General features: G+C 39.6%; 1 protein-coding gene across 1 annotated transcript; it reads left to right on the top strand.

The window, feature by feature from the left end:
* The first annotated feature begins 22 nt into the window (after positions 1 to 22).
* On the top strand, positions 23 to 23,815 carry gipc2 (GIPC PDZ domain containing family, member 2). The gene is made up of 6 exons (XM_030159672.1): positions 23 to 619; positions 18,035 to 18,220; positions 20,009 to 20,189; positions 21,222 to 21,334; positions 21,948 to 22,029; positions 22,504 to 23,815. The coding sequence occupies exons 1-6, from the start codon at positions 344 to 346 to the stop codon at positions 22,653 to 22,655; spliced, it is 990 nt and encodes a 329-aa protein (XP_030015532.1). The 5' UTR covers positions 23 to 343; the 3' UTR covers positions 22,656 to 23,815.
* The last annotated feature ends 3 nt before the right edge of the window (positions 23,816 to 23,818 follow it).

Genomic DNA, 23,818 nt, shown 5'->3' on the forward strand with positions numbered 1-23,818 from the left:
TCCCACGGCACGCTGAGGGAAAAACAGAGCAGCTATTGTTAGCCGAGGAGAGAACCAGCCAGCAGGTTGTGTCAGAGTTTATCCCACAGGCCTACCCCACCACCACCTACCTGTTGAATATTTACAGCATTTATTTGCAAACCAGGTTCGAGTCACTGTCGAAGAACCGCGTCAAAACCTCAGCTGCGGTGAAAGACAGGTAAAGGAAGGAAAGGTGTTCGCGGAGGAAGACATTAAGGAAGTAAATAAGGAACTGACTAGGAACTCAACAGGTTAGCTACTTCAATGTTATAGCAGTGACTTTCTTCTCCCCCCACGTCGAAACAAACACGAAGTAAAAAAAATGCCCCTGGGACCATGGAGGAAGAAAAACAAGTCAACGAAGGAGCATTTGGTGGACAATGAGGAGGTCAGCAGCGGACACGCAGGTGCAGGGAGCCTGGGTAAGTCCGCGGTGAACGGCGCCGGGCTCCCGCCTCCACCTGCCAACCTGCGGCCCAAGCTGGTGTTTCACACGCAGCTAGCCCACGGAAGTCCCACGGGCAGGATCGAAGGATTCACCAACGTCAAGGAACTGTATGCGAAAATAGCAGAGGCTTTCAATATAAGCCCACCTGAGGTAAGAGCAGTCCGATAAAGCACTGCGACTAAAACACTCAAGTATGACAACTGATTGTATGTGTATGAAAAAAACTGAGATGTCCCAACAAATATGATAGTTTGGACTTTTCCGACACAGGACGCACTAATCGCAGTTAGACAGAAAAAGGAGAAAAATCCTGACTTACTGTAAACCACAACCATTCACTAATACACTTTTAGGCTTCTTGGGGGGTAAAAATGAAGCATGACTCATTAAAAACACAGTCACCTCTATGATTGTTATTATTTCCAGTAACTTCTTTGCTGCCTCAGGCAAACTAATAGTGGAAAACAACTAAGCGGCCTGCTCTTTTAGTTGCTGAATACATTTTAAACTAATGAGAGGCATCTATTCCTGTTTTAATATTTATTTCAAGATTAATCTCACAATCATACCACTATCTTATAGTACACTTTTTTTTTTCAAAATTATCCAGTTGATTGATTAAGCTCCATCCAGAACAAATTTGTTAACTAGACAGACAGACCAATAGGTAAATTCTTTATCATTTCACTTTTCTGTAAAAACATAATAAAAAAATACAAGAATAAAAGTGACAGAATGTCTATTAAATGTAAACTTCAAGTGTAAAAAAAAAGCTACTAGTTAAACTACAGCTGAATGCATCAATTTGCTAAATGTATTTGTATATACACTAAGATATTTATTGTGCAGTAAAAGGTACTAGTGGTACTTATTGCACATATTGATGCTGATACTGAGATACTTGAGGTCGGATGTTTCTGTGGATCTCAGTTAAATGCATTCGAACTCCATTTTTCCCACTATTAGTATTTTATTTCAATATATATTAAATCTCTCTGCCCCAATGTTTTATTTTAGTGATGTGAAGTTAGTAGAGAGGATTTTAAATTTCACACCTTAATTCATTCTATCACCTCAAAGACACGAACTTCACTCTTTGTACTAACAGCCTGGGGGCTTTCAGAAACTTCAGATTGACTCATTGTCACTATTAGAACTACCTGTGTTTGTACATTTCAGCCTTCTTTCAGACTTGGTGTCCTTTTGCTTGCCAACATAGGAAAATGATACAGTCCCACAGAACATTTTTCCCCGTGATAGAACTTTCCAAACCTTTGAAAGTACTCTTTTCACCTGTAATGCATAACCATTAACACTACAAGACCACACAGCTACTGAATCATTCAGGATGGAAATGTGGGTTCAGAAGCATCCTGGGAATAGTCAAGGAACTGGTAAAGATGTTGGAGGTGACTTGACTCTTAAGGTGTTTGTAAACCTCAACCTCATCTGTAACTGCTGTGTTTTACTAGTAATGTTTTTTTTCAGTGTGTGCTGCTTTTACGAAAGGATTTGAATACATCTTATACTGCTGTAAGAAAGGGTTTGGTAAACAGTTTTGTAAGTGGCTTTTCTAAGAGATTAGCCCTGTGGAGGCCATTAAAAGTCAACTTTGATTGTCTCGTGTCAAAGTGAGTGGGTGTTTACAAAGGCACACCCTGCTCTGCTCTCTACCAGCCTGCACACCTTCATTTAATACAATTATGGTACAGATCTGTCTCAGTGTCATATGCTATCACTTTATGAATTAATGTTGACTTTATGTTTAGTCTTCCTCTGGTATCAAATTGCAGTAGAAAGCTCAGTATAAGAAAGATCAGTATAAGATGTACATCTATGTGGAAGTTCTGAAAACAAAAGCTGCTTCGATGTCGTCCTCTAAGCCTTTACCGTGTAAGCTCCTCTTTTCAAAGGATAGTGTGAGTGGCATGTTTGGCTTTTGTCAGCCTGAATATGACTAGATCGGCCGGCAGAGCAGCTTGTTATCTGCTTGGTTCACAGAGCCACAGTTAAGTGAACTTCCCCTCTTGAACCTCAGGGATAGTCGCTTCACTTAACAAGTCCAGTAAGTGGAAAAGAATTTGTCTGAGTGTCAGTAGTGCACAGTAGAACACACAATATAGTACTTCTCATATACTACTTTGATATATTTGCATGTGATAAGTATCCAGCTCTTAGAAGTCAGCAAAAGCCTGAATGGTTCAGTGGTCAGAACTGATAGAGAAACTTAATGATAATGAAGCTCAAACTGAGCAGCAGGGCCATTTTTCTACAGGCATTTGTTCTGTCATGTCTATCACTCACACTCATTACAACTTCTCTGTGTCTGTCTGAACTTGTTTAAGTACAGAATTTGCCTCAAGGTGCCTTTCTTGGTTTTGATTGGAGCTTTGTATGGCATAGGAGTTTAAGGGGTTTGTTAGGTATTTGGGATTTTGGATGATTTTCAGCAGGTTGCACAGGAGGACCACACCTGCATTTCAACAGGCCACCTGCCACACTGAACTGTCATACAGCAAGATACTGAAACTGTCAGCTCCTGAAGTATTTCTCTGCAGCTGATCTTAAAATGTTGCCTGCCTGTGAAGAAAAACATGATGTACTCATGATTACCTAATTCTGTATGTGCTTTTCAATAGACACTGAACTTGTGCAATCAAGTAATTAAAAAAATTCTCATCTGTTAAAATACAGTAATATAATAACAATAGCAAAGAAGATGCAAGAACACACTTTAACACTTACATCTACATTGTCTATGATTGCTTCAGTAGTTCTATTGTCCGCTCTGTCTGCGGTGCACTCATTTTTAATTAAAAAAACAGGAAATGTTAACATCGTTCCACAGCAGACATAGTTTTCACACTGGGAGAGAGAAAATCATTTACCTGTGACGTAGTGCCTCTCGGCCTGACGGGCAGGTAGGAGCAGGGAAATTAAGAATCCAAATGTCAACATATCAAACTGTGTTGTGATAACTTTGAGTGTGTCATGTCGATGTCTTTTGGCACAACTGCAAAAAGTGTGTGCAACACTGAGGACAGTGACCTACTAAGAAATGTGACACATATTTCCACAGAGATTTAATGCAGACAGGGTGAGAGTGATGTGATTGTTATTGGACTCCACAATTTGTGTCACAGGAAGTCCCCCATGTCCGGCTCAGTGGGCACAGCCTCTAATCTAACCAGATAACTTGTCCCAGCCACAGCTACAGGCATCCCCAAGGACTCTGATCAGGGCCTCCTCCCTCCATAAACATCACCAAACCTCAGTGAGTGGCCATATGACCATGCCACACAAGCCAAAATATCAGTGCCCTCCAATAAAGGTCTGGTATATGCCATCAAATTACAGTTATTTTGAGTTAATGTGTAATTTCTTTTGGATGCCTGTGTGACAGGCTGAGGATTTTTTTTATATGGATAGAGAAATGATTTCAGGACAGACAATAGAATAATGTTTAAAATAAAGCAAAGCTAGATGTATCTCAGAATTACTTCAGCTCCACATGAGTGTTTGTTCATCCATTTAAGGATCCAGCACCACAGATGACACTCATTTTTAAACTGTCATCTCCAGACTCCACTCAAGATATTCTGAAAGCAGGACATTCCCAACAACCATTATTTAAATGTGACATCTGCTTTAGTCCTCATATCATTTTAGTACAAAATACAGCTTTATTTTGTGCCAAAATGTTATACTGTATGTATTTTTACATCACAGAAGCAGTTACCAAGATGATACTTTTATTTCTGGCAAACCCTGAAGAGCATATGATACGATGGATTGTTTTTTTTAGTCCAAGAGCCGAGCCCAGATTCTTCATCAAAATATAAAAAAAAACCCACATGTCATAACCATACCGTTTCCTTGCATTTCTTCTGACAAGTAGAGGCTAAATATTTATGAAAAAGTAGCAAATTGGGAGGGAGGAAGGAAGGAAACGTTTTTGGATTTTATTTCCTGTATAATCTGTCCTTAAACATTCAAGATACTTGAATGTTTCATCAAAACAAACATCATATCAGATACTATTTTCACAGATTTTACCAGAGCTACATTGTGGTTGCAAAATTGCTGTTGATGGACCTACATTCAAACCCTGTGGAGAAATGAAGTCAATCACTGAATTATGCATTCTTAAAAATATTTTATTTTGTTAAATATAGACAATGTCCTTATTGTTAAAACTAGGGGATGGGTTACTAACACATACGTGAGGTTTTCCTGGTCCTTTATCACCAAGGTTATCAACACAAAAACATCGTTGTATCCTATAACAAAGTGATCAGAAATTTTTGCTCAGATTTTACATCAGTGTAGTTGGATTTATACACTGGATTTACACACTCTATAGATACTGGCATTTTGACTAAACTGCAGAGACAGAAGAAATACATTTACACTGAACAAAAATATAAACACAACACTTTTGTTTTTGCTCCCATTTTTCATGAGCTGAACTCAAAGATCTAAGACTTTTTCTATGTACACAAAAGGCCTATTTCTCTCAAATATTGTTCATAAATCTGTCTAAATCTGTGTTAGTGAGCACTTCTTTGCTGAGATAATCCATCCACCTCACAGGTGTGGCATTTCAAGGTGCTGATTAGTCAGTATGATTAATGCACAGGTGTTTCTTAGGCTGGCCACAATATAGTATATTTAAGTGTTTCAGTTAGAGATAGATGGATTATTCGGCACTTATAGGATAGATATCAGTAGAAGTCGATGATGATAGTTACCAATGGCCAACATCAGTGTTCTCAACAGGAAATAACAATTTTGCAAGAAAGTAAGAACTCGAAAGATTAAAAAAAAATACTCCCACCTAGAGTTTTTTAGCTAGTTTAGTATAGTTAGTTTAATGTTAGGTTGCACATTTACTGATGAAGCACTTTGAGTTTTATGTTCAGTGTTTCAGATTTGTTTATTTTTTATGTGTTATGTTGACATGGGTGTTCAGTTCAACAATAAAATAAAATTAGACCACATCAGTGTCAGACATGCATAATGCATTTTTACTGTCAATATTTTTTATGGAAAACTGCATGGAGGATATTGTACCGTTTATCTGCAATTTGCTTTTTCTCTGCTCAAATCTACTGTTATTACACTGGCATCTAGAACCCATTATTGGCTGTAGTTTCCATAGCAGTTCTTCTCAAATTAAACATTCACACATCTAAGTTGAATTGTTTCAAACTTCCATTCTTAGTATGCTTCCATTGTAAAAACAAATTTATAAAATAATAAAACTGAGGTATAATTTTTTCATGTTGCAGGTTTAATCTGAAACAATTGGAGGACTAAGTGGATGCACAGGGTGTCACACAGAAACCATATGTGGTTGTTTGTAACCCTGTGTCTCTGAGGCTGAGGTTACCCAAGTGCATGGTTCAGCCTGATATGAATTATGTAATGAATTATGGTGTTGTCTTCCTTGTGCTCATTGCCTCTAATAGGTGACACATTTCTTTCCAAGCTGGCATCACAATGAATGAAAATATGTCTGGATTCACTGTAGCGTCTATTGTTGCCATTTTAATTGGAAAGACATTCTTATGTTACAGTAAAGCTTAGTGGGTTCACTCTATTTAGGATCTTGTCTAAGGACAAAACAGACATTGAAAGATAGTTTAAATGTGTACAAAAATTAAAAAAAAGTTCAAATGATTATAAATCATATATTGCAGTAGATTGACTTGTATTATGTAAAGTGTCTGCAAAACATAAATATAAAGTTGTATTGTTGAAGCATCAGGTCTTTTGCGTGCTCAGTCAGCTCAGGTCAAAGTCTGGTTATTGGCTTACTGCTGTAGAGTTTAAGGTGTGGCTCTGCGACTTTGCCTCTTGTCCACCTGTTACAGCGAGCGTGCTCCCTGATCACCAGAAAGCATACAGCCATTTGCCTACGCTTTGAATATCCATTCTGCGGTCGTTCCTGTTTTTGTTTTGCAGGTTGGACTTCCCATGTTTGTAGCCAGGCATTTCTTAATCAGAGGATTAGTTATGACAATCTCATTGGATAGAGTCTGACTCAGCTGGGCTCCTGCATCCACCTCAATGCTAAAACCAAGCAAGCATCAAGACAAACAAACATGTTCAGCTCTGTGGTACATCACGTATTTTATAGAAATAAGTGGTTGTTGAGGTGGTTGGTTATCACATCCATTGCTGCATGACTGTAAGAAATCATTTTGTAAAGAAATGAAAACTGACAGAAATTGTACATTTGTACAAGTTTTAACATATTGCAGATTGAGTTGTGTACATCGATCAGCCATAACATTCTGGCCACTGACAGGAGAAGCGGTAATAATATTGATTATTTCACGACAATGGCACCTTTCACAGGGATGGATATACTCCTTGAAGCTGATGTGACGTAAGGAACTGAATGACCAGGTCCATGTTGTAACAGTGATGACTGGATCAGAGCATCTTCACAACTGCAGGTCTTGTTGGGTGTTCCTGGTCTGCAGTGGTTAGTACCAACCAAAAATGGACTAAGGAAGGACATCCCAATCTCAGGACCATTGATCGTCTGTGGGAAGTGTTGGACAAATAAATCTGATCCATGGAGGCCCCACCTCTCTACATCCAGGACTTCAGGGATCTGCTGCTAACGTCTTGGCCCAGATACCACAGCACACCTTCAGAGGTCTGGTGGAGTCAAGGCCAGAGGCCAGAGCTATTTTAGAAAACGGGGAACCTACACAATATTAGACGGGTGGTGATAATGTTACACTTCCAAAGATGCTTGATTGGTTGAGATCGGATTATTGTTCTTTAGATACTTTTGGTAGGTACAAACCACTTTACATTGGGGATGAACAACATCTGGCAATGCTCTGATGCAATGATTTGTCCATCACAATTTGTCCCTTGTCAAAGTTGCTCAGATCCCTACTCTTGCCCATTTTGTTGTTTCCAACACATCAACTTCAATGTCTAAATGTCCACTTGCTGTCGGATTTATCCCACCCACTGATAATCAAAGTCATTACTACTTTGCCTGTCAGTGATTATAGTGTTATGGCTGATCAATGTATGTTTTGCTGTTAAGTTTTGCACTGTTGCACAGAAGGTCCTGCACATTTTTTGAATCTCTTAATTCTGTTCAACACTGTATAGGCTAAAATCTCCAGATTCCTTTCTATCTTTCTGCAAGACTCGTTGTATTTAAAATGTTCAGTGAATTTTTCAGTGAATTGTTGCATCTGATATAATCAACCTTTCCTGAATGCTATTTTTGTAGAAAATCAATTACAATTGCCTGATTGCAGTCATTGGCTGATACTGTTTCCAATGACATGATCAAAGCTTTTGACTCATTTCTAGTCCTCTGTTGCTCCACTCACTTTTGTATGTTTTTGTTGTGAGCTTAAGTTGCAGGAATGGATATGTGTTTACAGATGTAATGAAGACAAATAAGTTCAGTGTCAATGAATAACAAGCCAAAGTAAATGCAGAAATCACCGCTATTGTGTGCACTTTCTGTGACATTCATACCTTATTCTAACTTATTCTGAAGTACACTATTTTCTATTACATTTTACCTGATCTATTGAGCATCACCATTGTCTTGCAGAGTTATTATTACTTTCCCAATTAGTCTGTTATTTGTTAAGTTTAAAATCATGTTTTATGTCCAAAAACCCACATTTACAATAATTTTACAATAATGACAGTAATAGTAATACTTAGAAAACAGGGAGTTTGACTTTAACCAGCAATTTGTCACAGATGTGGAGCTGGAACCATAGGGCAACTTTGCAACTGATAATTAATAATTTTCTTTAAATTGACTCCTTGAGTTTTAGACTCATGATGACTACTGATTATTAATGATTAGTGGCCTGAAAAAATATCTGTTACAAACGATTTTAACAATTTCTTTTGCTAACTAAACCAAAGTTCCAAACTATCAGTGTTAGGTTATGTGTTTTGTGTTACATATGTAAACTAGCTCATGGAATCCACAGGTTCTAGGACCAACAGAGTTGATAAAATGGGGAGCTGAGCTAAACATACTGGTGTAACACACAGATTAGGAAAAAATATAATGGCCCTCATTTTGTTTTGTATTGAAATCCAAAGTAATAGAAAAGAGTGCATTCATAGTTACCTTATATATTTCTTTGTAAGGGCTGTACATCATCACTGTATAACTTCATCACATTCACAGTACTTGATGACTTGACTAAGTTTACTGGTGTAACACGCAGATTAGGAAGAAATATAATGGCCTTCATATTGTGTTTGTATTGACATTGACATGGACCATAGACAGGACTGAACATGATTGTTTATTGTGACTCACTGCCGTCCTGCGTTTGGATCTGCTGACCTCTGGTCCATGTGGTCTAAGTCTGTGCAGAATGGTCTGTCAAGGCAGCATAAGACTTTTACACAGGACTGAACATCACGGTTTATTAAATTTTACTAGTCCTGGTAGCACGTGAAGGCAGCATAAGACTTTTACACAGGACTGAACATGAGTGTTTATCATTGTGACTCACTGGTGTCCTGTATCTGGATCCGCTGAACTCCAGTCTGTCTGATCTGAGTCTGCGCAGAATGGTCTGTCACCGTATTTTGGCAAGGGGGGGTGGTCCAGAGGGGGGTGTGAACAGACCTGACTGGGGGATTGGTGGAGTGGAACTGGGCCACAGTAAGAACCAGACTGACCTTGTTAGTGTGTGATCACAGCCGTACCCGGCTCTCCCATCATGTTCCGGTGGTTCCAGCCCCCCCAATTTGTGCCTGTGAATGGTGTTGTCTGTGGGCCACCTGTAAACCCACTGTAATTTTAAAAACAACTAATAACTCCAAAAGTATTGGTTGTATCACTAAGCTATTTTCGCCTGTCTGATCCTTGATCCAAAATACATAAGTACTCCAAAAGGCAAAGGCTAGCTTTCTCCAGTTTTTCAGTCATGAAGCAGACACACATACACGCGCGCAAACACACAGAGGCTACTTGGCTTTTATAATATAGATGTCTTTGGGTTTTATGTTGCATAAGGCAACCACCTTAAGATGAGAGATAGCTGAGGAAATGCCTTTGGTGTGAACATTGAATATTCCACGGACTCTGTAAACAAAGCTAAAAATCTGAGACTTACTTCGGACGAAACCTTAGTGTCGTTTGCTGTGGTGGTCTCACTGTTCACTTGCATCCTGACATCTCAAGCAGTGGAATCAGTCAAGAAACGTCTTCTCCAAGACAAATACTTACAGAACAGGACAAATCTCATACCAGACCAGATTTGTGCTCACTAAATTAATTTTTGAAAACATATGGAGTGATTAGTATTGCTGCACAGTGCTTTCTCACTCCGTTACTGGCTTGGCCGGGGCCATCTACATATTTCTTGTATTTATATCTATATCAGTGTACTACATCTGGTCCGAAATGTCTTTATCCCAAGGTTTGAAATGTCCAGGCTGGGTGCAAACCATCTCATGTGAAACATCCAGGCCAGGTGTGAACCGTCTCATGCTCCAAACATCCAGGGTCTGAGAAGACCTGCTCCCGACACTGGTCCACCCAAAGGACAAAACACAGAAATGTAAATTGAGCAATGTAGTTTATGCAGTTCAGTGCATTGAGGAGTGTAGTGATCTGTATATAGGAGAAACTAAACAGCTCCTTCACAAATGCATGGCCCAACATTGGAGAACTAATGCATCAGGACAGGATTCTGCTCTTTACTTTTACCTCAAGAATCAAAGACACACTTTCAAAGATGACAACGTTCACATCTTAGACAGGGAAGACGGATGGTTTGAGAGAGGAGTGAAAGAAATCATCTATGTCAGGTTGGAAAAAACCATCCCTCAACAGGGATGGGGTCTACACCACCACCTGTCTTCCACATACAATACCATCCTAACACCCCTGCCACGTAAATTTCACCATAGTCATAATGACCCACATAATGACTCAATAACCATACAAAGGCCCAAAGGTGTCGTTGGCCCTCAAGACACACAACAGGACCCATGTGACTTCTCAAGGCATTTACATAGGGAAAGGATAAATACCCGGCTCCTGCACCAACAGTCTTGAGAACTGATGAAGCCCCTCGGATGAAAGGTGGAACGTCTTCAAACTAAGATCAAAGTCCAGTTGGTTTTGATTCAACTGTTCGAGGAGGAGCAGTTGTGTTATGGTGTTATTACATAATAACAGATCCTGACCTGATCTTACATCATGATGCCATTGAACCTATGGTTACTGGTGTATGTGTGCTTCATTACACATGCAACAAGCAAATAAGCTTTAAGTCTCCTTGTGTACACATGTGTGTTCACCACACACAAATGCAACACTAATGAGGAGTGTATGAAGCAACAGACCGCAGGTGTGGGAGTGGATCTGTTTTAAAGTAATTTAAGTGGTTGTTTACTCGCGGTGACACAGAGGAGAGCATAGAGAGAACACTGAAATACAAAGCAAGTTTATAAGTGTGTCTTAGGTTTCCATTGATCTCTCTGAGGACTGATGTTGAGACAAAACAACCATAGATAAAAAAAGAAAACTGATGTTTGTCATCATCTTTGAGGGATGGGTGTGCGTCATAAGAGAGGTTAAACTCACTAAAAAGCTCTAAATGGTAACAAAAATAAATGCCCTTTATTTGTCAAAAATGAAAATTATTGATTGATTCACTGCGTCCACTCTACCACTTTTCCTCTTTTTTTCTAAGACCACTGACAGGCGAAGGGGTATTCACTTTGATTATCTCATTCCAATGGGACCTGTCAGTGGCCCCCGAAAGCCTCATACAACATAAATACAAGTTTCAAAAAAGGACTCAGTAATGAGTAGCTGCACCGTTCTTGTTGATCACTTCTGAAATCCGTTTTGGCATCCTTGATGCAAGTGTTTCCAGGAGGCTAGTGAGAACGTTGCTCCAAGTGGTGAGGATGGCTTCGTGGAGGGCATCCATTGTCTGGAAATGATGTCCATTTTTGTAAACTTTCCTTGCCATCCATCCCCAAATGTTCTCAATTGGACTTAGATCAGGGGAACACACAGGATGGTCCAAAAGAGTGACGTTATTCCTCTAGAAGAAATCCTTTGTCAGGTGGGCATTGTGAACTGCAGCGTTGTCCTGTTTTTAAACCCAGTCATTACCACACAGATGAAGGCCCTCAGTCATGAGGGATGCCCCCTGCAACATCTCCACACAGTCAGCCACCATTTGATGCCCCTGCACAACCTGAAGCTCCATTGCTCCACTGAAGGAAAAAGCACCCCAGATCATGATGGCACCCCCTCCACTGTGCCCCCTAGAAAACATCTCAAGTGGGAGCTCCTTGTCATGCCAGTAATGTTGGAAGTCATCAGGACCATCAAAGTTAAATTTTTTCTCATCAGAGAATAAAACTTTCTTCCACCTTTCAGTGTCCCATGTTTGGTGCTCTCATGCGAAGTCCAAACGGGCAGTTTTGTGGTGTTGAAGGAGACGAGGCCTTTTGAAGAAATTTTTTTGTTCTTAAAGCCCTTCGCAGATGCCATCTGACGGTTTTTGGGCTGCAGTTGGTACCAGTAACGACCTCAGTTTGGGTTGAAGATTGTCCTGTGTCTTGACGAACAGCCAATCGGATCCTCCGGCTCAGCGCAAGTGAATTTTTTTTTGCTGCATCCAAAAAACATTTGACTTGATTTTTTTGTTCTATAGCCCTCAGGATATTTTAAGAAATTCAAAATGTCTGTCTTACTGCGTCCAACCTCAGTAGCGATGGCATGTTGCAAGAGGCCTTATGCAGCTCAACGATCCAACCACGTTCAAAGACAGAATGTTTTTTTGCCTTTGCCATCAGGTGGTCATGACAGTGCGAATACCTGACAGAAAATTACATTGAATCCACATTTTTGCACAGATTTGGACTTTTAAAGGCTGTGGTCTTAAACTTGTGATCGGCTGATGAACACCCTATTTCAGTTTAATTGTTGTCAATAAATTGCTTGCTCAAATTTTTTTTGTCTCACTCCCTTTTTTTCTTTTGCATTTTGAAACTCTACTTTGAACCTTCTTATGATCCAACAGTGCAAAATGTACATTCATGCAATTTTTCAACTGGTCTTAAAATTTTGATCAGGTGTGTATAAGGTAGTAAGTGAACATTTAGCTCTTGAAGTTGATGTGTTAGGAACAGTAAAATGGGGCAGAGTAGGGATCTGAGCAACTTTGACAAGGGACAAATTGTGATGGACAAATCACTGGATCAGAGTATCTCCAGATTGTGTCGGACATCCCCAAAATAAAGTGGTTAGTACCTACCAAAAGTATAACAACCAGATCTCAACTAATCAAGCATCTATAGTATGGAAGCATAACATAATCACACCTGTCTAATATTGTGTTAGTTTCCTTTTTTTAAGACAGCTCTGACCTGAGGCCCAGACTCCACAAGACCTCTGAAGGTACACTGTATTGCCAAAAGTATTCGCTCACCCATCCAAATAATCAGAATCAGGTGTTCCAATCACTTTCATGGCCACAGGTGTATAAAATCAAGCACCTAGGCATGCAGACTGCTTTTACAAACATTTGTGAAAGAATGGGTCGCTCTCAGGAGCTCAGTGAATTCCAGTGTGGAACTGTGATAGGATGCCACCTGTGCAACAAATCCAGTCGTGAAATTTCTTCGCTCCTAAATATTCCACAGTCAACTGTCAGCTGTATTATAAGAAAGTGGAAGTGTTTGGGAATGACAGCAACTCAGCCACGAAGTGGTAGGCCACGTAAACTGACGGAGCGGGGTCAGCGGATGCTGAGGCGCATAGTGCGAAGAGGTCGCCAACTTTCTGCAGAGTCAATCGCTACAGACCTCCAAACTTCATGTGGCCTTCAGATTAGCTCAAGAACAGTGCGCAGAGAGCTTCATGGAATGGGTATCCATGGCCGAGCAGCTGCATCCAAGCCATACATCACCAAGTGCAATGCAAAGCACCGGATGCAGTGGTGTAAAGCACGCCGCCACTGGACTCTAGAGCAGTGGAAGCACCTTCTCTGGAGTGACAAATTGCGCTTCTCCATCTGGCAATCTGATGGACGGGTCTGGGTTTGGCGGTTGCCAGGAGAACGACTGGACTGTCGGACCGCATTGTGCCAAGTGTAAAGTTTGGTGGAGGGGGGATTATGGTGTGGGGTTGTTTTTCAGGAGCTGTGCTTGGCCCTTAGTTCCAGTGAAAGGAACTGTGAATGCTTCAGCGTACCAAGACATTTTGGACAATTCCATGCTCCCAACTTTGTGGGAACAGTTTGGAGCTGGCCCCTTCTTCTTCCAACATGACTGTGCACCAGTGCACAAAGCAAGGTCCATAAAGACATGGATGACAGAGTCTGGTGTGGATGAACTGGACTGGCCTGCACAGAGTCCTGACCTCAAGCCGATAGAACATCTTTGGGATGAATTAGAGCGGAGACTGAGAGCCAGGCCTTCTCGTCCAACATCAATGTGTGATCTCACAAATGCCCTTCTGGAAGAATGGTCAAAAATTCCAATGAAAACATTCCTGAACCTTGTGGACAGCCTTCCCAGAAGAGTTGAAGCCGTTATAGCTGCAAAGGGTGGACCGACGTCATATTGAACCCCATAGACTAGGAATGGGATGTCACTTAAATTCATATGCGAGTCAAGGCAGGTGAGCAAATACTTTTGGCAATATAGTGTATGTGTGGTATCTGGACCAAGACGTATAAGAACAAGCATTTTTTGTTGAATAAGAAAGGAAGAATTTGATTGAGGCTTTTTTTCCATCAATAAAAAAACCTAAAGAACTCAATTAATTGAATTAATCTGATGCATTTCACAGTTGTAGCTTAAAGTGACATCTTCAGTTGTGGTTTTACCCCAAATCACAAAAATAGTTTTCTATGTTTGAAAAAAAAAAGAAAAAGAAAACACACATTCAAAAAAATTGGAAACGGGCAATGATCAATAATTAATTCCAAATCATAGCCAAGTATTTTTCTGTTGATCAAATATCCATTGAATTGATTAATCGTTTGAATCTTTCACCATGGCCTTTTTGCCTCTGAAGCAGAAGAAAATGAGATTAATTATTCAACTGATTCAGTAATTAGTAGCTTCACCACCGCTACTCATACATTCTGCAGAATGTCACATCTGCTGTTGGGTAAATGATTACACAGGCTTTAACGCTGATCAGTGTGATATTTCACCGAAACAGCCCCACCACACTAAACGGAGCTAACGTCAGCATTCACTGTTAACAGCTTAAACGCCCATCACAGAAATAACAGTAGATGACGGCAGGTAATGGAAAACAGAAACCTGATTCGACTGTTATACGAGTAAATCCCTGCTGTGCGTCTAATGTGCAGCTTGTTACCCAGCCTTGGGCCATTAAAAGACTGGCTGAAGAGGCTGTAAGTGGACTGTGGTTTAGTTGCCTCAGAAACAGGTTTCCCGAGCTTTTAGTCAGCACTGTCTCCATACAGGCCATATTTCAGCAGGATCTAATTAAAGGCTATGTTTATCTTGCTTTACCTTTCTTTAAATACGACAACAAAGCTGATTTCTGTTTGAACAGTGTTATTGTAAAGAATGTGTAGGTGGAGATTTGCACAGAAGAGCCTCATCACTTGTACTTGTATTTTATTGCACAATGCCTGCGTCACAGATTAGTGTCTTAATGCTGAATCACTGTCAAAGTAGTTTTGTTGACGTGCACTCTTTCTGTTGCAAAGTGTCTCTTAAAAGTAATGTGCTGAGCTGCTTCATTGCATTGCATTGATTAATTTCACCAGCTTTATCTGTAGATGTTTCTTACAGTCTCAAAATATTTAGTGTGATGATGTAAAACAGAGCAGCAGCTAATCCTCACATATTGAAATTGATTTGTTGACTATCAGCTGATTAAGTAGTTACATCAAACCATGGTTAACCAAGAAATAAATGCATAAAAGTAGACAAATACATGGGCATACTTGTGAGGCAAACACACAGTGTATAGACAATCACATGCTCACTTGCTGAGATAAATTACACATTATTGTACCCTATTATTTCATTATCAGAAGGTATAGTTTTGTTTTGTGATGTAATCACAACAGTCATTCATTACCCATATTGGTTATGAATGCTGGCTATGTTGCTTTAAGTTCAATAGCCTGCTTTATTTGGAGAAAAAAAAACTGTTGGAGAAAGTATTCAGGTCCTTAAGTAAATGTGCCAATACAGCTTTATTCTTCCTGATGAAGCATTTTCATCATTAAGTTACATAAAAAAAAAACGCCTAAGTAATAGCACTCAAGTCTTTGCAGCAAATGTGGTTACAGTATTAAAGTGAAAGATTTGATCCATGATATATGAATGTACAGGGGTTGGACAAAATAATGGAAACACCTTAAAAAATCAACAAAATATAATTTAATATGGTGTAGGTCCGCCTTTTGCGGCAATTGCAGCCTCGATTCTCCGAGGTATTGATTCATACAACTTGTGAATTGTTTCCAAAGGAATTTTAAGCCATTCTTCAGTTAGAATACCCTCCAACTCTTTTAGAGACGATGGCGGTGGAAATCGACGTCTTACTTGAATCTCTAAAACTGACCATAAATGCTCAATAATGTTGAGGTCTGGGGACTGTGCCGGCCATACGAGATGCTCAACTTCATTAGAATGTTCCTCATGCCATTCTTTAACAATTCTAGCTGTATGGATTGGGGCATTATCAACTTGAGGTGAAGGTGTTTCCATTATTTTGTCCAACCCCTGTATCTGACACCATTATATTATTTATAGGGAAGCATCAGTCTTTAGTCTTTACTGGAGCTGTTATCACCTCAGACATCTGACCTGACTACACACTGCATTATGTCAGATGACAAAAATGCTGGAAAACACTGGGTTAACAGTGTGATGTATTTTAAAAGCTTGTTATAAAACTATTAAGGGTAATTTCTCTTTGAAATGTTGTGGAGTGGAAGCATAAAGTAGCAAAATGTAGAAATGACTCAGGCAGAGTATAAGTACTTCAGTAAAGGTACTCGATTACTTTCCACCATTAACCTTGCCCTGGGTGATGCTGAACAGATGGTTGTCTGTCTCCATGTGATTATCAAGGTTTTGGGCAGGGTGCCTGTGGCAACAGGAGGTGTAGTATCTGTTCTTGTGAGTCACGCCGTCAGAGGAGCGACATGCACTTTGAGGGTGATGCTGCTCGCTGTGTCCCATAGAAGCTCCGCTCGACAGCGTCTGTGAACACGCGGTGGCTGTCAACACAGCAGGAACAGAGGAGTGCTGAGAGCTGTACGCAGAAGCAGTACAGTGCAGTCGGCAGCCTTGGCAACCGGGTGTAGGCGTCCACTCCTGTTCCTCCCACTTACTCTTGGATAATGGCCTGGTCTGGTGGTGGTGGTGGTGGGGGCTCGATGAAGGTCTGTTCCTCTACACTGCACCCCACCCTCGCCCTGCAAAAGACATCACAGCCTCCTCTTCCTCTCTAATCCCTTTTACTTTCTCTATTTACCTTCTAGTGGCCTCCTTTCCATTATAATCCCAGTCTTTTATCGTCTCGTTTCCCAAGGCAACGCGTGAGGCCATGTCTGCTAATGTGCATGTGTGAATGGAGCCTGTTGGTCTACGTAAGAAAGCAGTCTAAACAAAGCAGGCTCTGCTGCCAGAGCCTGATTGGTGCACAAAGGTCATCCTCCCAATGAACCAGTACAAATCAGTCCATTTCTAGTACACCACCCGGACGTCAGCCACTAAATCCTGGCTCGGTATTTGTTAAAGCCCTACTAGGAAGCTGATCCCATATTAGAAGCAGGATGCAGAATTTGCAGACATGGTATTTCTTTGGGCTCATCCGAGTTCCATAATTAAAAAAGAGCAGTAACGACAGAACATATTAATACTCTATAAGTGCAGTGAGTCCAGGTGAAGGTCAGCTGAATAAATGACTCACAGTCCGTAGGCTGCTCCTCCTCTTCAGATTCACTGTCCCGTCTCTTTAAAGCACTGTTGCATCAGGAGTCTTGTGTATCGTGTATCCAGTCATCACATTCCTCTCTTTCTCTCTGCCCTGCCAAGAAGTTGCAGCCACAGTATATGAAGCCAGATTTCAGCGTTTCTGGCAGAGAAGTAAAGGTCATTTCCCTATTTGCTTCAGCACCATTTCAAATCATGGCTCCAGATACACACACACTAATGACACCATGGGGTAAAAGACAGCATGGCTGCGTAACATAGCTGCTGAAATAAAGTCCTTGATTCCTGTATTTAGCACACTGACTCAGAGCTCTGTTATCTACACTCAAACACTTTTATTTGTGACTCCGATTTTCACACTAAAAACAGGGATTTTGGACTGGGTGCATAAGATGCAGACTTTCTCTTGATGTTGAGCATCTTTTAACGGACACATGACTAATAAGCTTTATTTTATTCTTTCAGTGCCTGGAAAAAGCTGAAACAGAGTGACATGAGTTCAGAATAGAGTTTAAGTGTTCTTCTCTACATGTTTTATAATGTGTTGCATACATGTGTCTTCTGTGTGTCTTTGGACAGATCCTGTTCTGCACCCTCAACACCCACAAGATTGACATGGAAAAGCTGCTGGGGGGTCAGATTGGCCTTGAGGATTTTATCTTCGCCCACATTAAAGGGATCAAGAAGGAGGTGGAGGTGTATAAATCTGAAGACGCTCTGGGCCTCACCATCACAGACAACGGAGCCGGCTATGCTTTCATAAAGGTGAGAAGAATAGAAGGCAATAGTACATTAGTTGATACTTACACACTTTTTTTTAATGCTGAAGGTTCGATGTGTAACACTGACTGACATATGATGTGTCACCGTGAATATCAGGCTACAAAAACATGACCCAGTGTTCATTTTGTCTGTTCTGACATTTTAGATTAGGGGTTTCTAACTCTAGGAACATTGTAGGTGACAGTTATTCACCATGACGCCAGACACCACCAATCATAAACAAGAGAAAAAAGGAGAAGTCTGTTCTGGACTCAGTGAATGTCATTATATGCAAATGAAAACACGATTCTGAATATTACATTAAATTTCTACAACTGAATTCTCCTAAAACTTGCACACTGGACTTTAATTTGCTTCATTGTCACATCAATGTGACAATGAGTACTAGTACTCATACTAGCTAGTATAAATGCTAGTACTTGCTACTTATGAGAATAAAGTAGAATAAAGATGATGATAAAACAGCTTTATGTATATAATTGAAGTGAGGTGTTGATTCAAACACTATTTCAGAAATGTCACCATATCCTCAGTGTGAATGACGTTACAGTGACGAAGGAACCATTAATAAATCAACCTAAAACACACTGCAACCCACTGAAGCTTAAAGTAATGCCTGAAAATACAGACTTTGACATTCAAAATGAGAACTCAGTCTTTTAGTAATAGTCCCATATTGCTGATTATACTACACAGGAAAAGTGACATTAATGAAATGATAATGTTGAATATCAGAAAAGTGGGTCCTGTTGAAGAGGACAGGATTTTTATAGGTTAGATTAGATAGAACTTTATTGATCACTTGGGCAGCGCTCTCAGGAAATTAAGGTATATTATATAGAACCACATCACGTTATATTACCATAACACCAATGCTACCAATTTAGCACACATTTCACAAAGGACTTGAATTCACTGATTTCTTTTTCTGAGAGCCATGTTCAACTGTGACTCAACTTAGTTTGTCTTTAAATGTAGATGCAGTAATGAGCTTCTTTGGTCTCAGTCATTTATCTACATCAGACCAGATTGCTCACATATGCCATCATGTGATGCCGAAGCAGCACTGCATCTGGTCTCTGCAGAATATCTGGATGTTTTGGACAATGCATCTGTGTTTTCTTTTGTAGTCTGTCTTTAAAGGTAGTCTCTCATACTGTGTTTAATGAAGAAGCCAGTGTTTATTGTTTCAGATAAGGTATGGGTAACTTTGGTGTAATTTAAAGTTTCTTAGCCAGGTTCTTGATAGTGTAAAAGTATATTCATTTTAAAGCAGTTTTTTTGTCACATCTGAGCAGGTTTTTTTGTCTTTTCATGTAGAAAAAGGGGGCTCATTTGGAAAAATGGATAGGAAGTATTTTAGGAACTGCACAGAAATGACCCGCTTTGCTTCTAGGAATGTTCGTTCCCGTGGAGCGAACATGGCCAGGAAAGAATTCGTTTACTGTAGATGCTCATAAGCTGCTTATTTGTAAACCCTCTGAAGGCTCATACAAAACTAATGTTATTTTTCATTCAGTGGAAATGTCTTTAATAGGAATAGCTTTTGCTTTCTGCCGAGTTTAATAAACAAGAAGAAAATAGTTATGTGGCAGAATAAAAGAGTAAACCCAGTAAACTTGCGTGTAGTTATTGACCCAGGGTTTTATTAGAAATATTCAGTCTTTGCTTTGTTTGTTTCCTTACTTAGATTTTTACCATGTATTGACATGTGACACATTAATTGTTTATTTGTGAGTATTCTCACGCTCTGCTCTGTCTTAATGGCAGCGAATCAAAGAGGGCAGCGTCGTGGACAAAGTGAAGGTGATCTGCGTGGGCGATCACATAGAGTGCATTAATGGCCGAAACATCATTGGAACGCGGCACTATGAGGTGGCCCGCATGCTTAAAGAGCTGCCCAGAGACAAGTCATTCACCCTCAAACTGGTCGAGCCCATGAAGGCTTTCGGTGAGTAAAAACCTTGTCCAGATCACAGCTGATCAGTTAGTATCACTTTGTGTAGGTGACATTGTTTCAGAGACACAAGTATCAGTTGTGACTCACACAGAAAAAGGACAACAGATTTCACTGTCAGGGTTTCATAAGACTGTTTGATTCAGTGTGAAAGGATTACTCTTCATGTAATAAAAAACATGCGTAATGTCAAGTGTGGGAGTGAGCTGAAGGGACTAAATGGTCTGTCAGTTTGATCTCATTTCAAACCTGTAGAGACAGGGTAAAAAAAAAAGTCTGCACCCTGTATAATGTAGAGGAAAATGAGAACAGTGATCAGAGTTGCCACTAATGATGATGCACTTCATCAATAAAGCAGTCCATTATTTTGATGAATCTACAAACCACAAATATTCTGTCAACTCAGACATATGACAAAGAAAACCAACAAAGCTTGACAATGAAGAAGCTATACAGGCAAAATTGGCCTTTTTTTGTGGAATAAATTGAAATGAATAGATTAATCAACTGATCTTTTTCTTTTTTATTTTAAAGTGATAGATTTAGTGCTTGAGTCCTGAATCCACTTAAGTTACTGGAGTTGGAACTAACCGTTATTATCATTGTCAATTAATCTGCTGATTATTTATTCGATTAATCCATTCATCATTGTTTGGTCTTCATCATGTTTGGAAATTGCCAAAATTGCCAAACTGCTAGTGTTTCCCAGAGCCCGAGATAATCTACTCAAATGCCTTCTTTGATCCAAACCCAAACACATTCAGTTTAAAATGACAGAGGAGGAAACAAGACAAAAATTTTAACTTTTAAGAAGCTGGAATCAGAGAATTTCCTTTTTTTTCATCATAAAATGATTTACACTGCTTCAATGATTATCCATACAGTACTGGCCTAATGATTACTTACTGGACCTAGTGATTACTTACTGGACCTATGCATAGTGCCTATGAATTAACACTGATGCATATTATACAGCACCATCAAGTCCAGTCTTTTTGTTAAGATTGTATTTTGTCTGAATTTCAGAAATGCTTGAGCCCAGATCGAAGGGTGCCAAACCTGCCAGTGAAAACAAAATTGGCACGGGGAGGGGGACTCTGAGACTCCGCTCCAAAGGTCCGGCCACAGTAGAGGACGAGGTACGCTCATCTGTGTGATCAACTGAGGTTTTATATTGTAAAGAATATGACCTTTAGGGCTTTATTTCCCTGGGTTTCCTTGAAGTCCTCTCATTTAGGTACACACTAACACTAAAGAGAAAATATTGGGAGTTATCACAACTTATATTATCTGTCCAGTAAATGTTAAATTGACACAGCAAGTGGTTAACTTAACATTAAAAATGGCAACACACCCACCACAGTCCAAAGTAACAAAATCTGCCTGCCAGCATCTCTTAAGATCACAAATTATTCTTGTTTTGTTCTTTTAATCTGTTTCATGATTTTACCAACTTCTCTTAAGATTTGTGCATGTCGGGCTGCAGATATTCATTACCAAATGATCTGCTGATTAACTGTTGACTTTATTGTAATCTGTGCTAGTCCAAGTGTTGTTTATGAATACATTTTAAATTGTAATGTAATGCTCATGTATGATACATTTAGATACAACACAATCAATCTTCTCATTTAAACAGATTTGGAATTAAAAAAGAACAATAGGGCAAGAAATGACTGTTTGTAAAACACGTCAATCTGAGGAACTTGAGGTTCTCACTTTGAGCTGTTTCTGTTGTTTGTTGTCTTGTAGCCAACAGAATTTGAAGAGAAAGCAGTGAAAAAAGTGGATGACCTTCTGGAGAGCTACATGGGCATCAGAGACACTGAACTTGGTGAGTGTTTGTGTACCGAAAACTATATAATGTCTGTAAACCTCTTTTAGGGGTTACTTTAGTCACTTTATTACATATTACACAAATTGCATATGTCACTTTAACTCAATAACTCATCTATTACCAATAAGTCATCTGATTAACTTCACTGTTGCACCTTTATTGGCTCCTCAATCCCCTGCTGTCAACAGTTATATTCTATGTTCAGAGTTATATTGTATTCCATTTTTTTTCTATGTTAATTTTAAACAATGGGGCCTTAGAGTTTTGTCATTTTGTACCATATGGCAAAAACTGACAAGTAAGCTGACTTTGACTTTAAAAAGACTATCATTGAACATTTTCCAAGATTTTTTTGTTTACATTGATTATAGTGTTTTATTCAGTTTTTCCGGAGTTTTGGAGGAGGTGATTGGATGGTATCAGAGTTTGAACTTTAGTTTTTCAGCCACCTCTCCACTCTTCTTTGTGCAGCTGCTACAATGGTCGAGGTTGGCCGTGACAAGAAGAACCCAGACGAGTTTGCCATGGCCTTAGACGAAACCCTCGGAGACTTCGCTTTTCCTGACGAGTTTGTCTTTGATGTCTGGGGGGCCATCGGAGATGCCAAGCAGGGAAGATTTTAAGTTTTGCGGCCTGCCACCGTACCACACATTCATATACATGCTCACAAACACTCACTCCCTCCCTCTCCAACTCTTGATATCCTCAGAAGCCAACTGGACAAACTCCGACCAGCAACATCACAGACGGCTGAAGTGTTCTTACCATCAGTTTGCCTTTTGGTGCAGCCTCACACTCGGATGTAGTGTCTTAATGTCGAGTGGGTCTGCTTGAGGAATTTAACGTGTCAGCATTTCAGTGTTATCTTGTAAAAGATAGTCATGAAATGTAGAAGCATGTGCTGAAGGATTAAATCCAGACGTGGTAGAAACCTTGTGTAAAACCCCTTTGGAGTCAGAATCCTCTAGCTGCATAATGAAACTGTTCTGTCAAACTTAGTGGTCTTTTACACTGGATATGAATGGTACGTGCACACCTGCAATATTCTAAAACAATCACTGTTTTAATCACAATTTATAGCTGTGTCATGTCAAATATACAGATGTACACAGCTTTTTATAACCTTTTTTATATGTGAACATGCTGCATTGTGTAATTTAGTGTAATTATAGAGACTGTAGAAATATTTTTCTGGAAAGTTGTCTTTTCTTTTCCTCCTATATTTTTAATTATCAGTGTAAAAATTTCTGAATTTGGGCTACTGTTTACTTTGATTTTCCTTAAACGCTCTCTGTGCCCTTGTACACACATCTAATCTTGAGCCTCGTGTCCATCCATCTGGATTATACAGCAGAGACTGAGTAAAACAGAGAACGGAGGGTTTTGTTTTTAAATGCCTTTAGCCAAGTTAATGGCATGTTCCAGCAACATTCCCTATTTTTTTTTATAGTCTCTCATATTGTGTCAATTAAGAAATGCACACTGATTTTTTTTTTTCCCCCTGTAATTTATAAGACATCTACTGAAACACAACTTCCCATAAAATCTTTGTTAAATAAGCCATTTTGAAGGCTGTATCTGGAATGGGATCAATTGCAAACCGCTGTCTTTAATAAATGCACTCACAATAATGTAACTGCACTATTTATAATCACTGTCGAACTGAATTTAAATAGTGGTTTGAGTGTCATCTACTGATATGAACTGTCAAAAGCAGTTGCGTATTGTTTGACAAACCTTAAGGGATCACTATTGCTGGTTAGACAATAAAATTTGATATTGTTCT

The sequence above is a fragment of the Sphaeramia orbicularis genome, chromosome 17 (assembly GCF_902148855.1).
Source record: "Sphaeramia orbicularis chromosome 17, fSphaOr1.1, whole genome shotgun sequence".
Taxonomy (NCBI): Eukaryota; Metazoa; Chordata; class Actinopteri; order Kurtiformes; family Apogonidae; genus Sphaeramia; species Sphaeramia orbicularis.

Excerpts from the sequence above, each read along its gene's own strand:
- gipc2 (XM_030159672.1), top strand. The coding sequence starts at position 344 with ATGCCCCTGGGACCATGGAGGAAGAAAAACAAGTCAACGAAGGAGCAT. Across the intron at positions 620-18,034 it reads TCAATATAAGCCCACCTGAG|ATCCTGTTCTGCACCCTCAA; the intron begins GTAAGAGCAGTC and ends GTCTTTGGACAG. Across the intron at positions 20,190-21,221 it reads CGAGCCCATGAAGGCTTTCG|AAATGCTTGAGCCCAGATCG; the intron begins GTGAGTAAAAAC and ends TCTGAATTTCAG.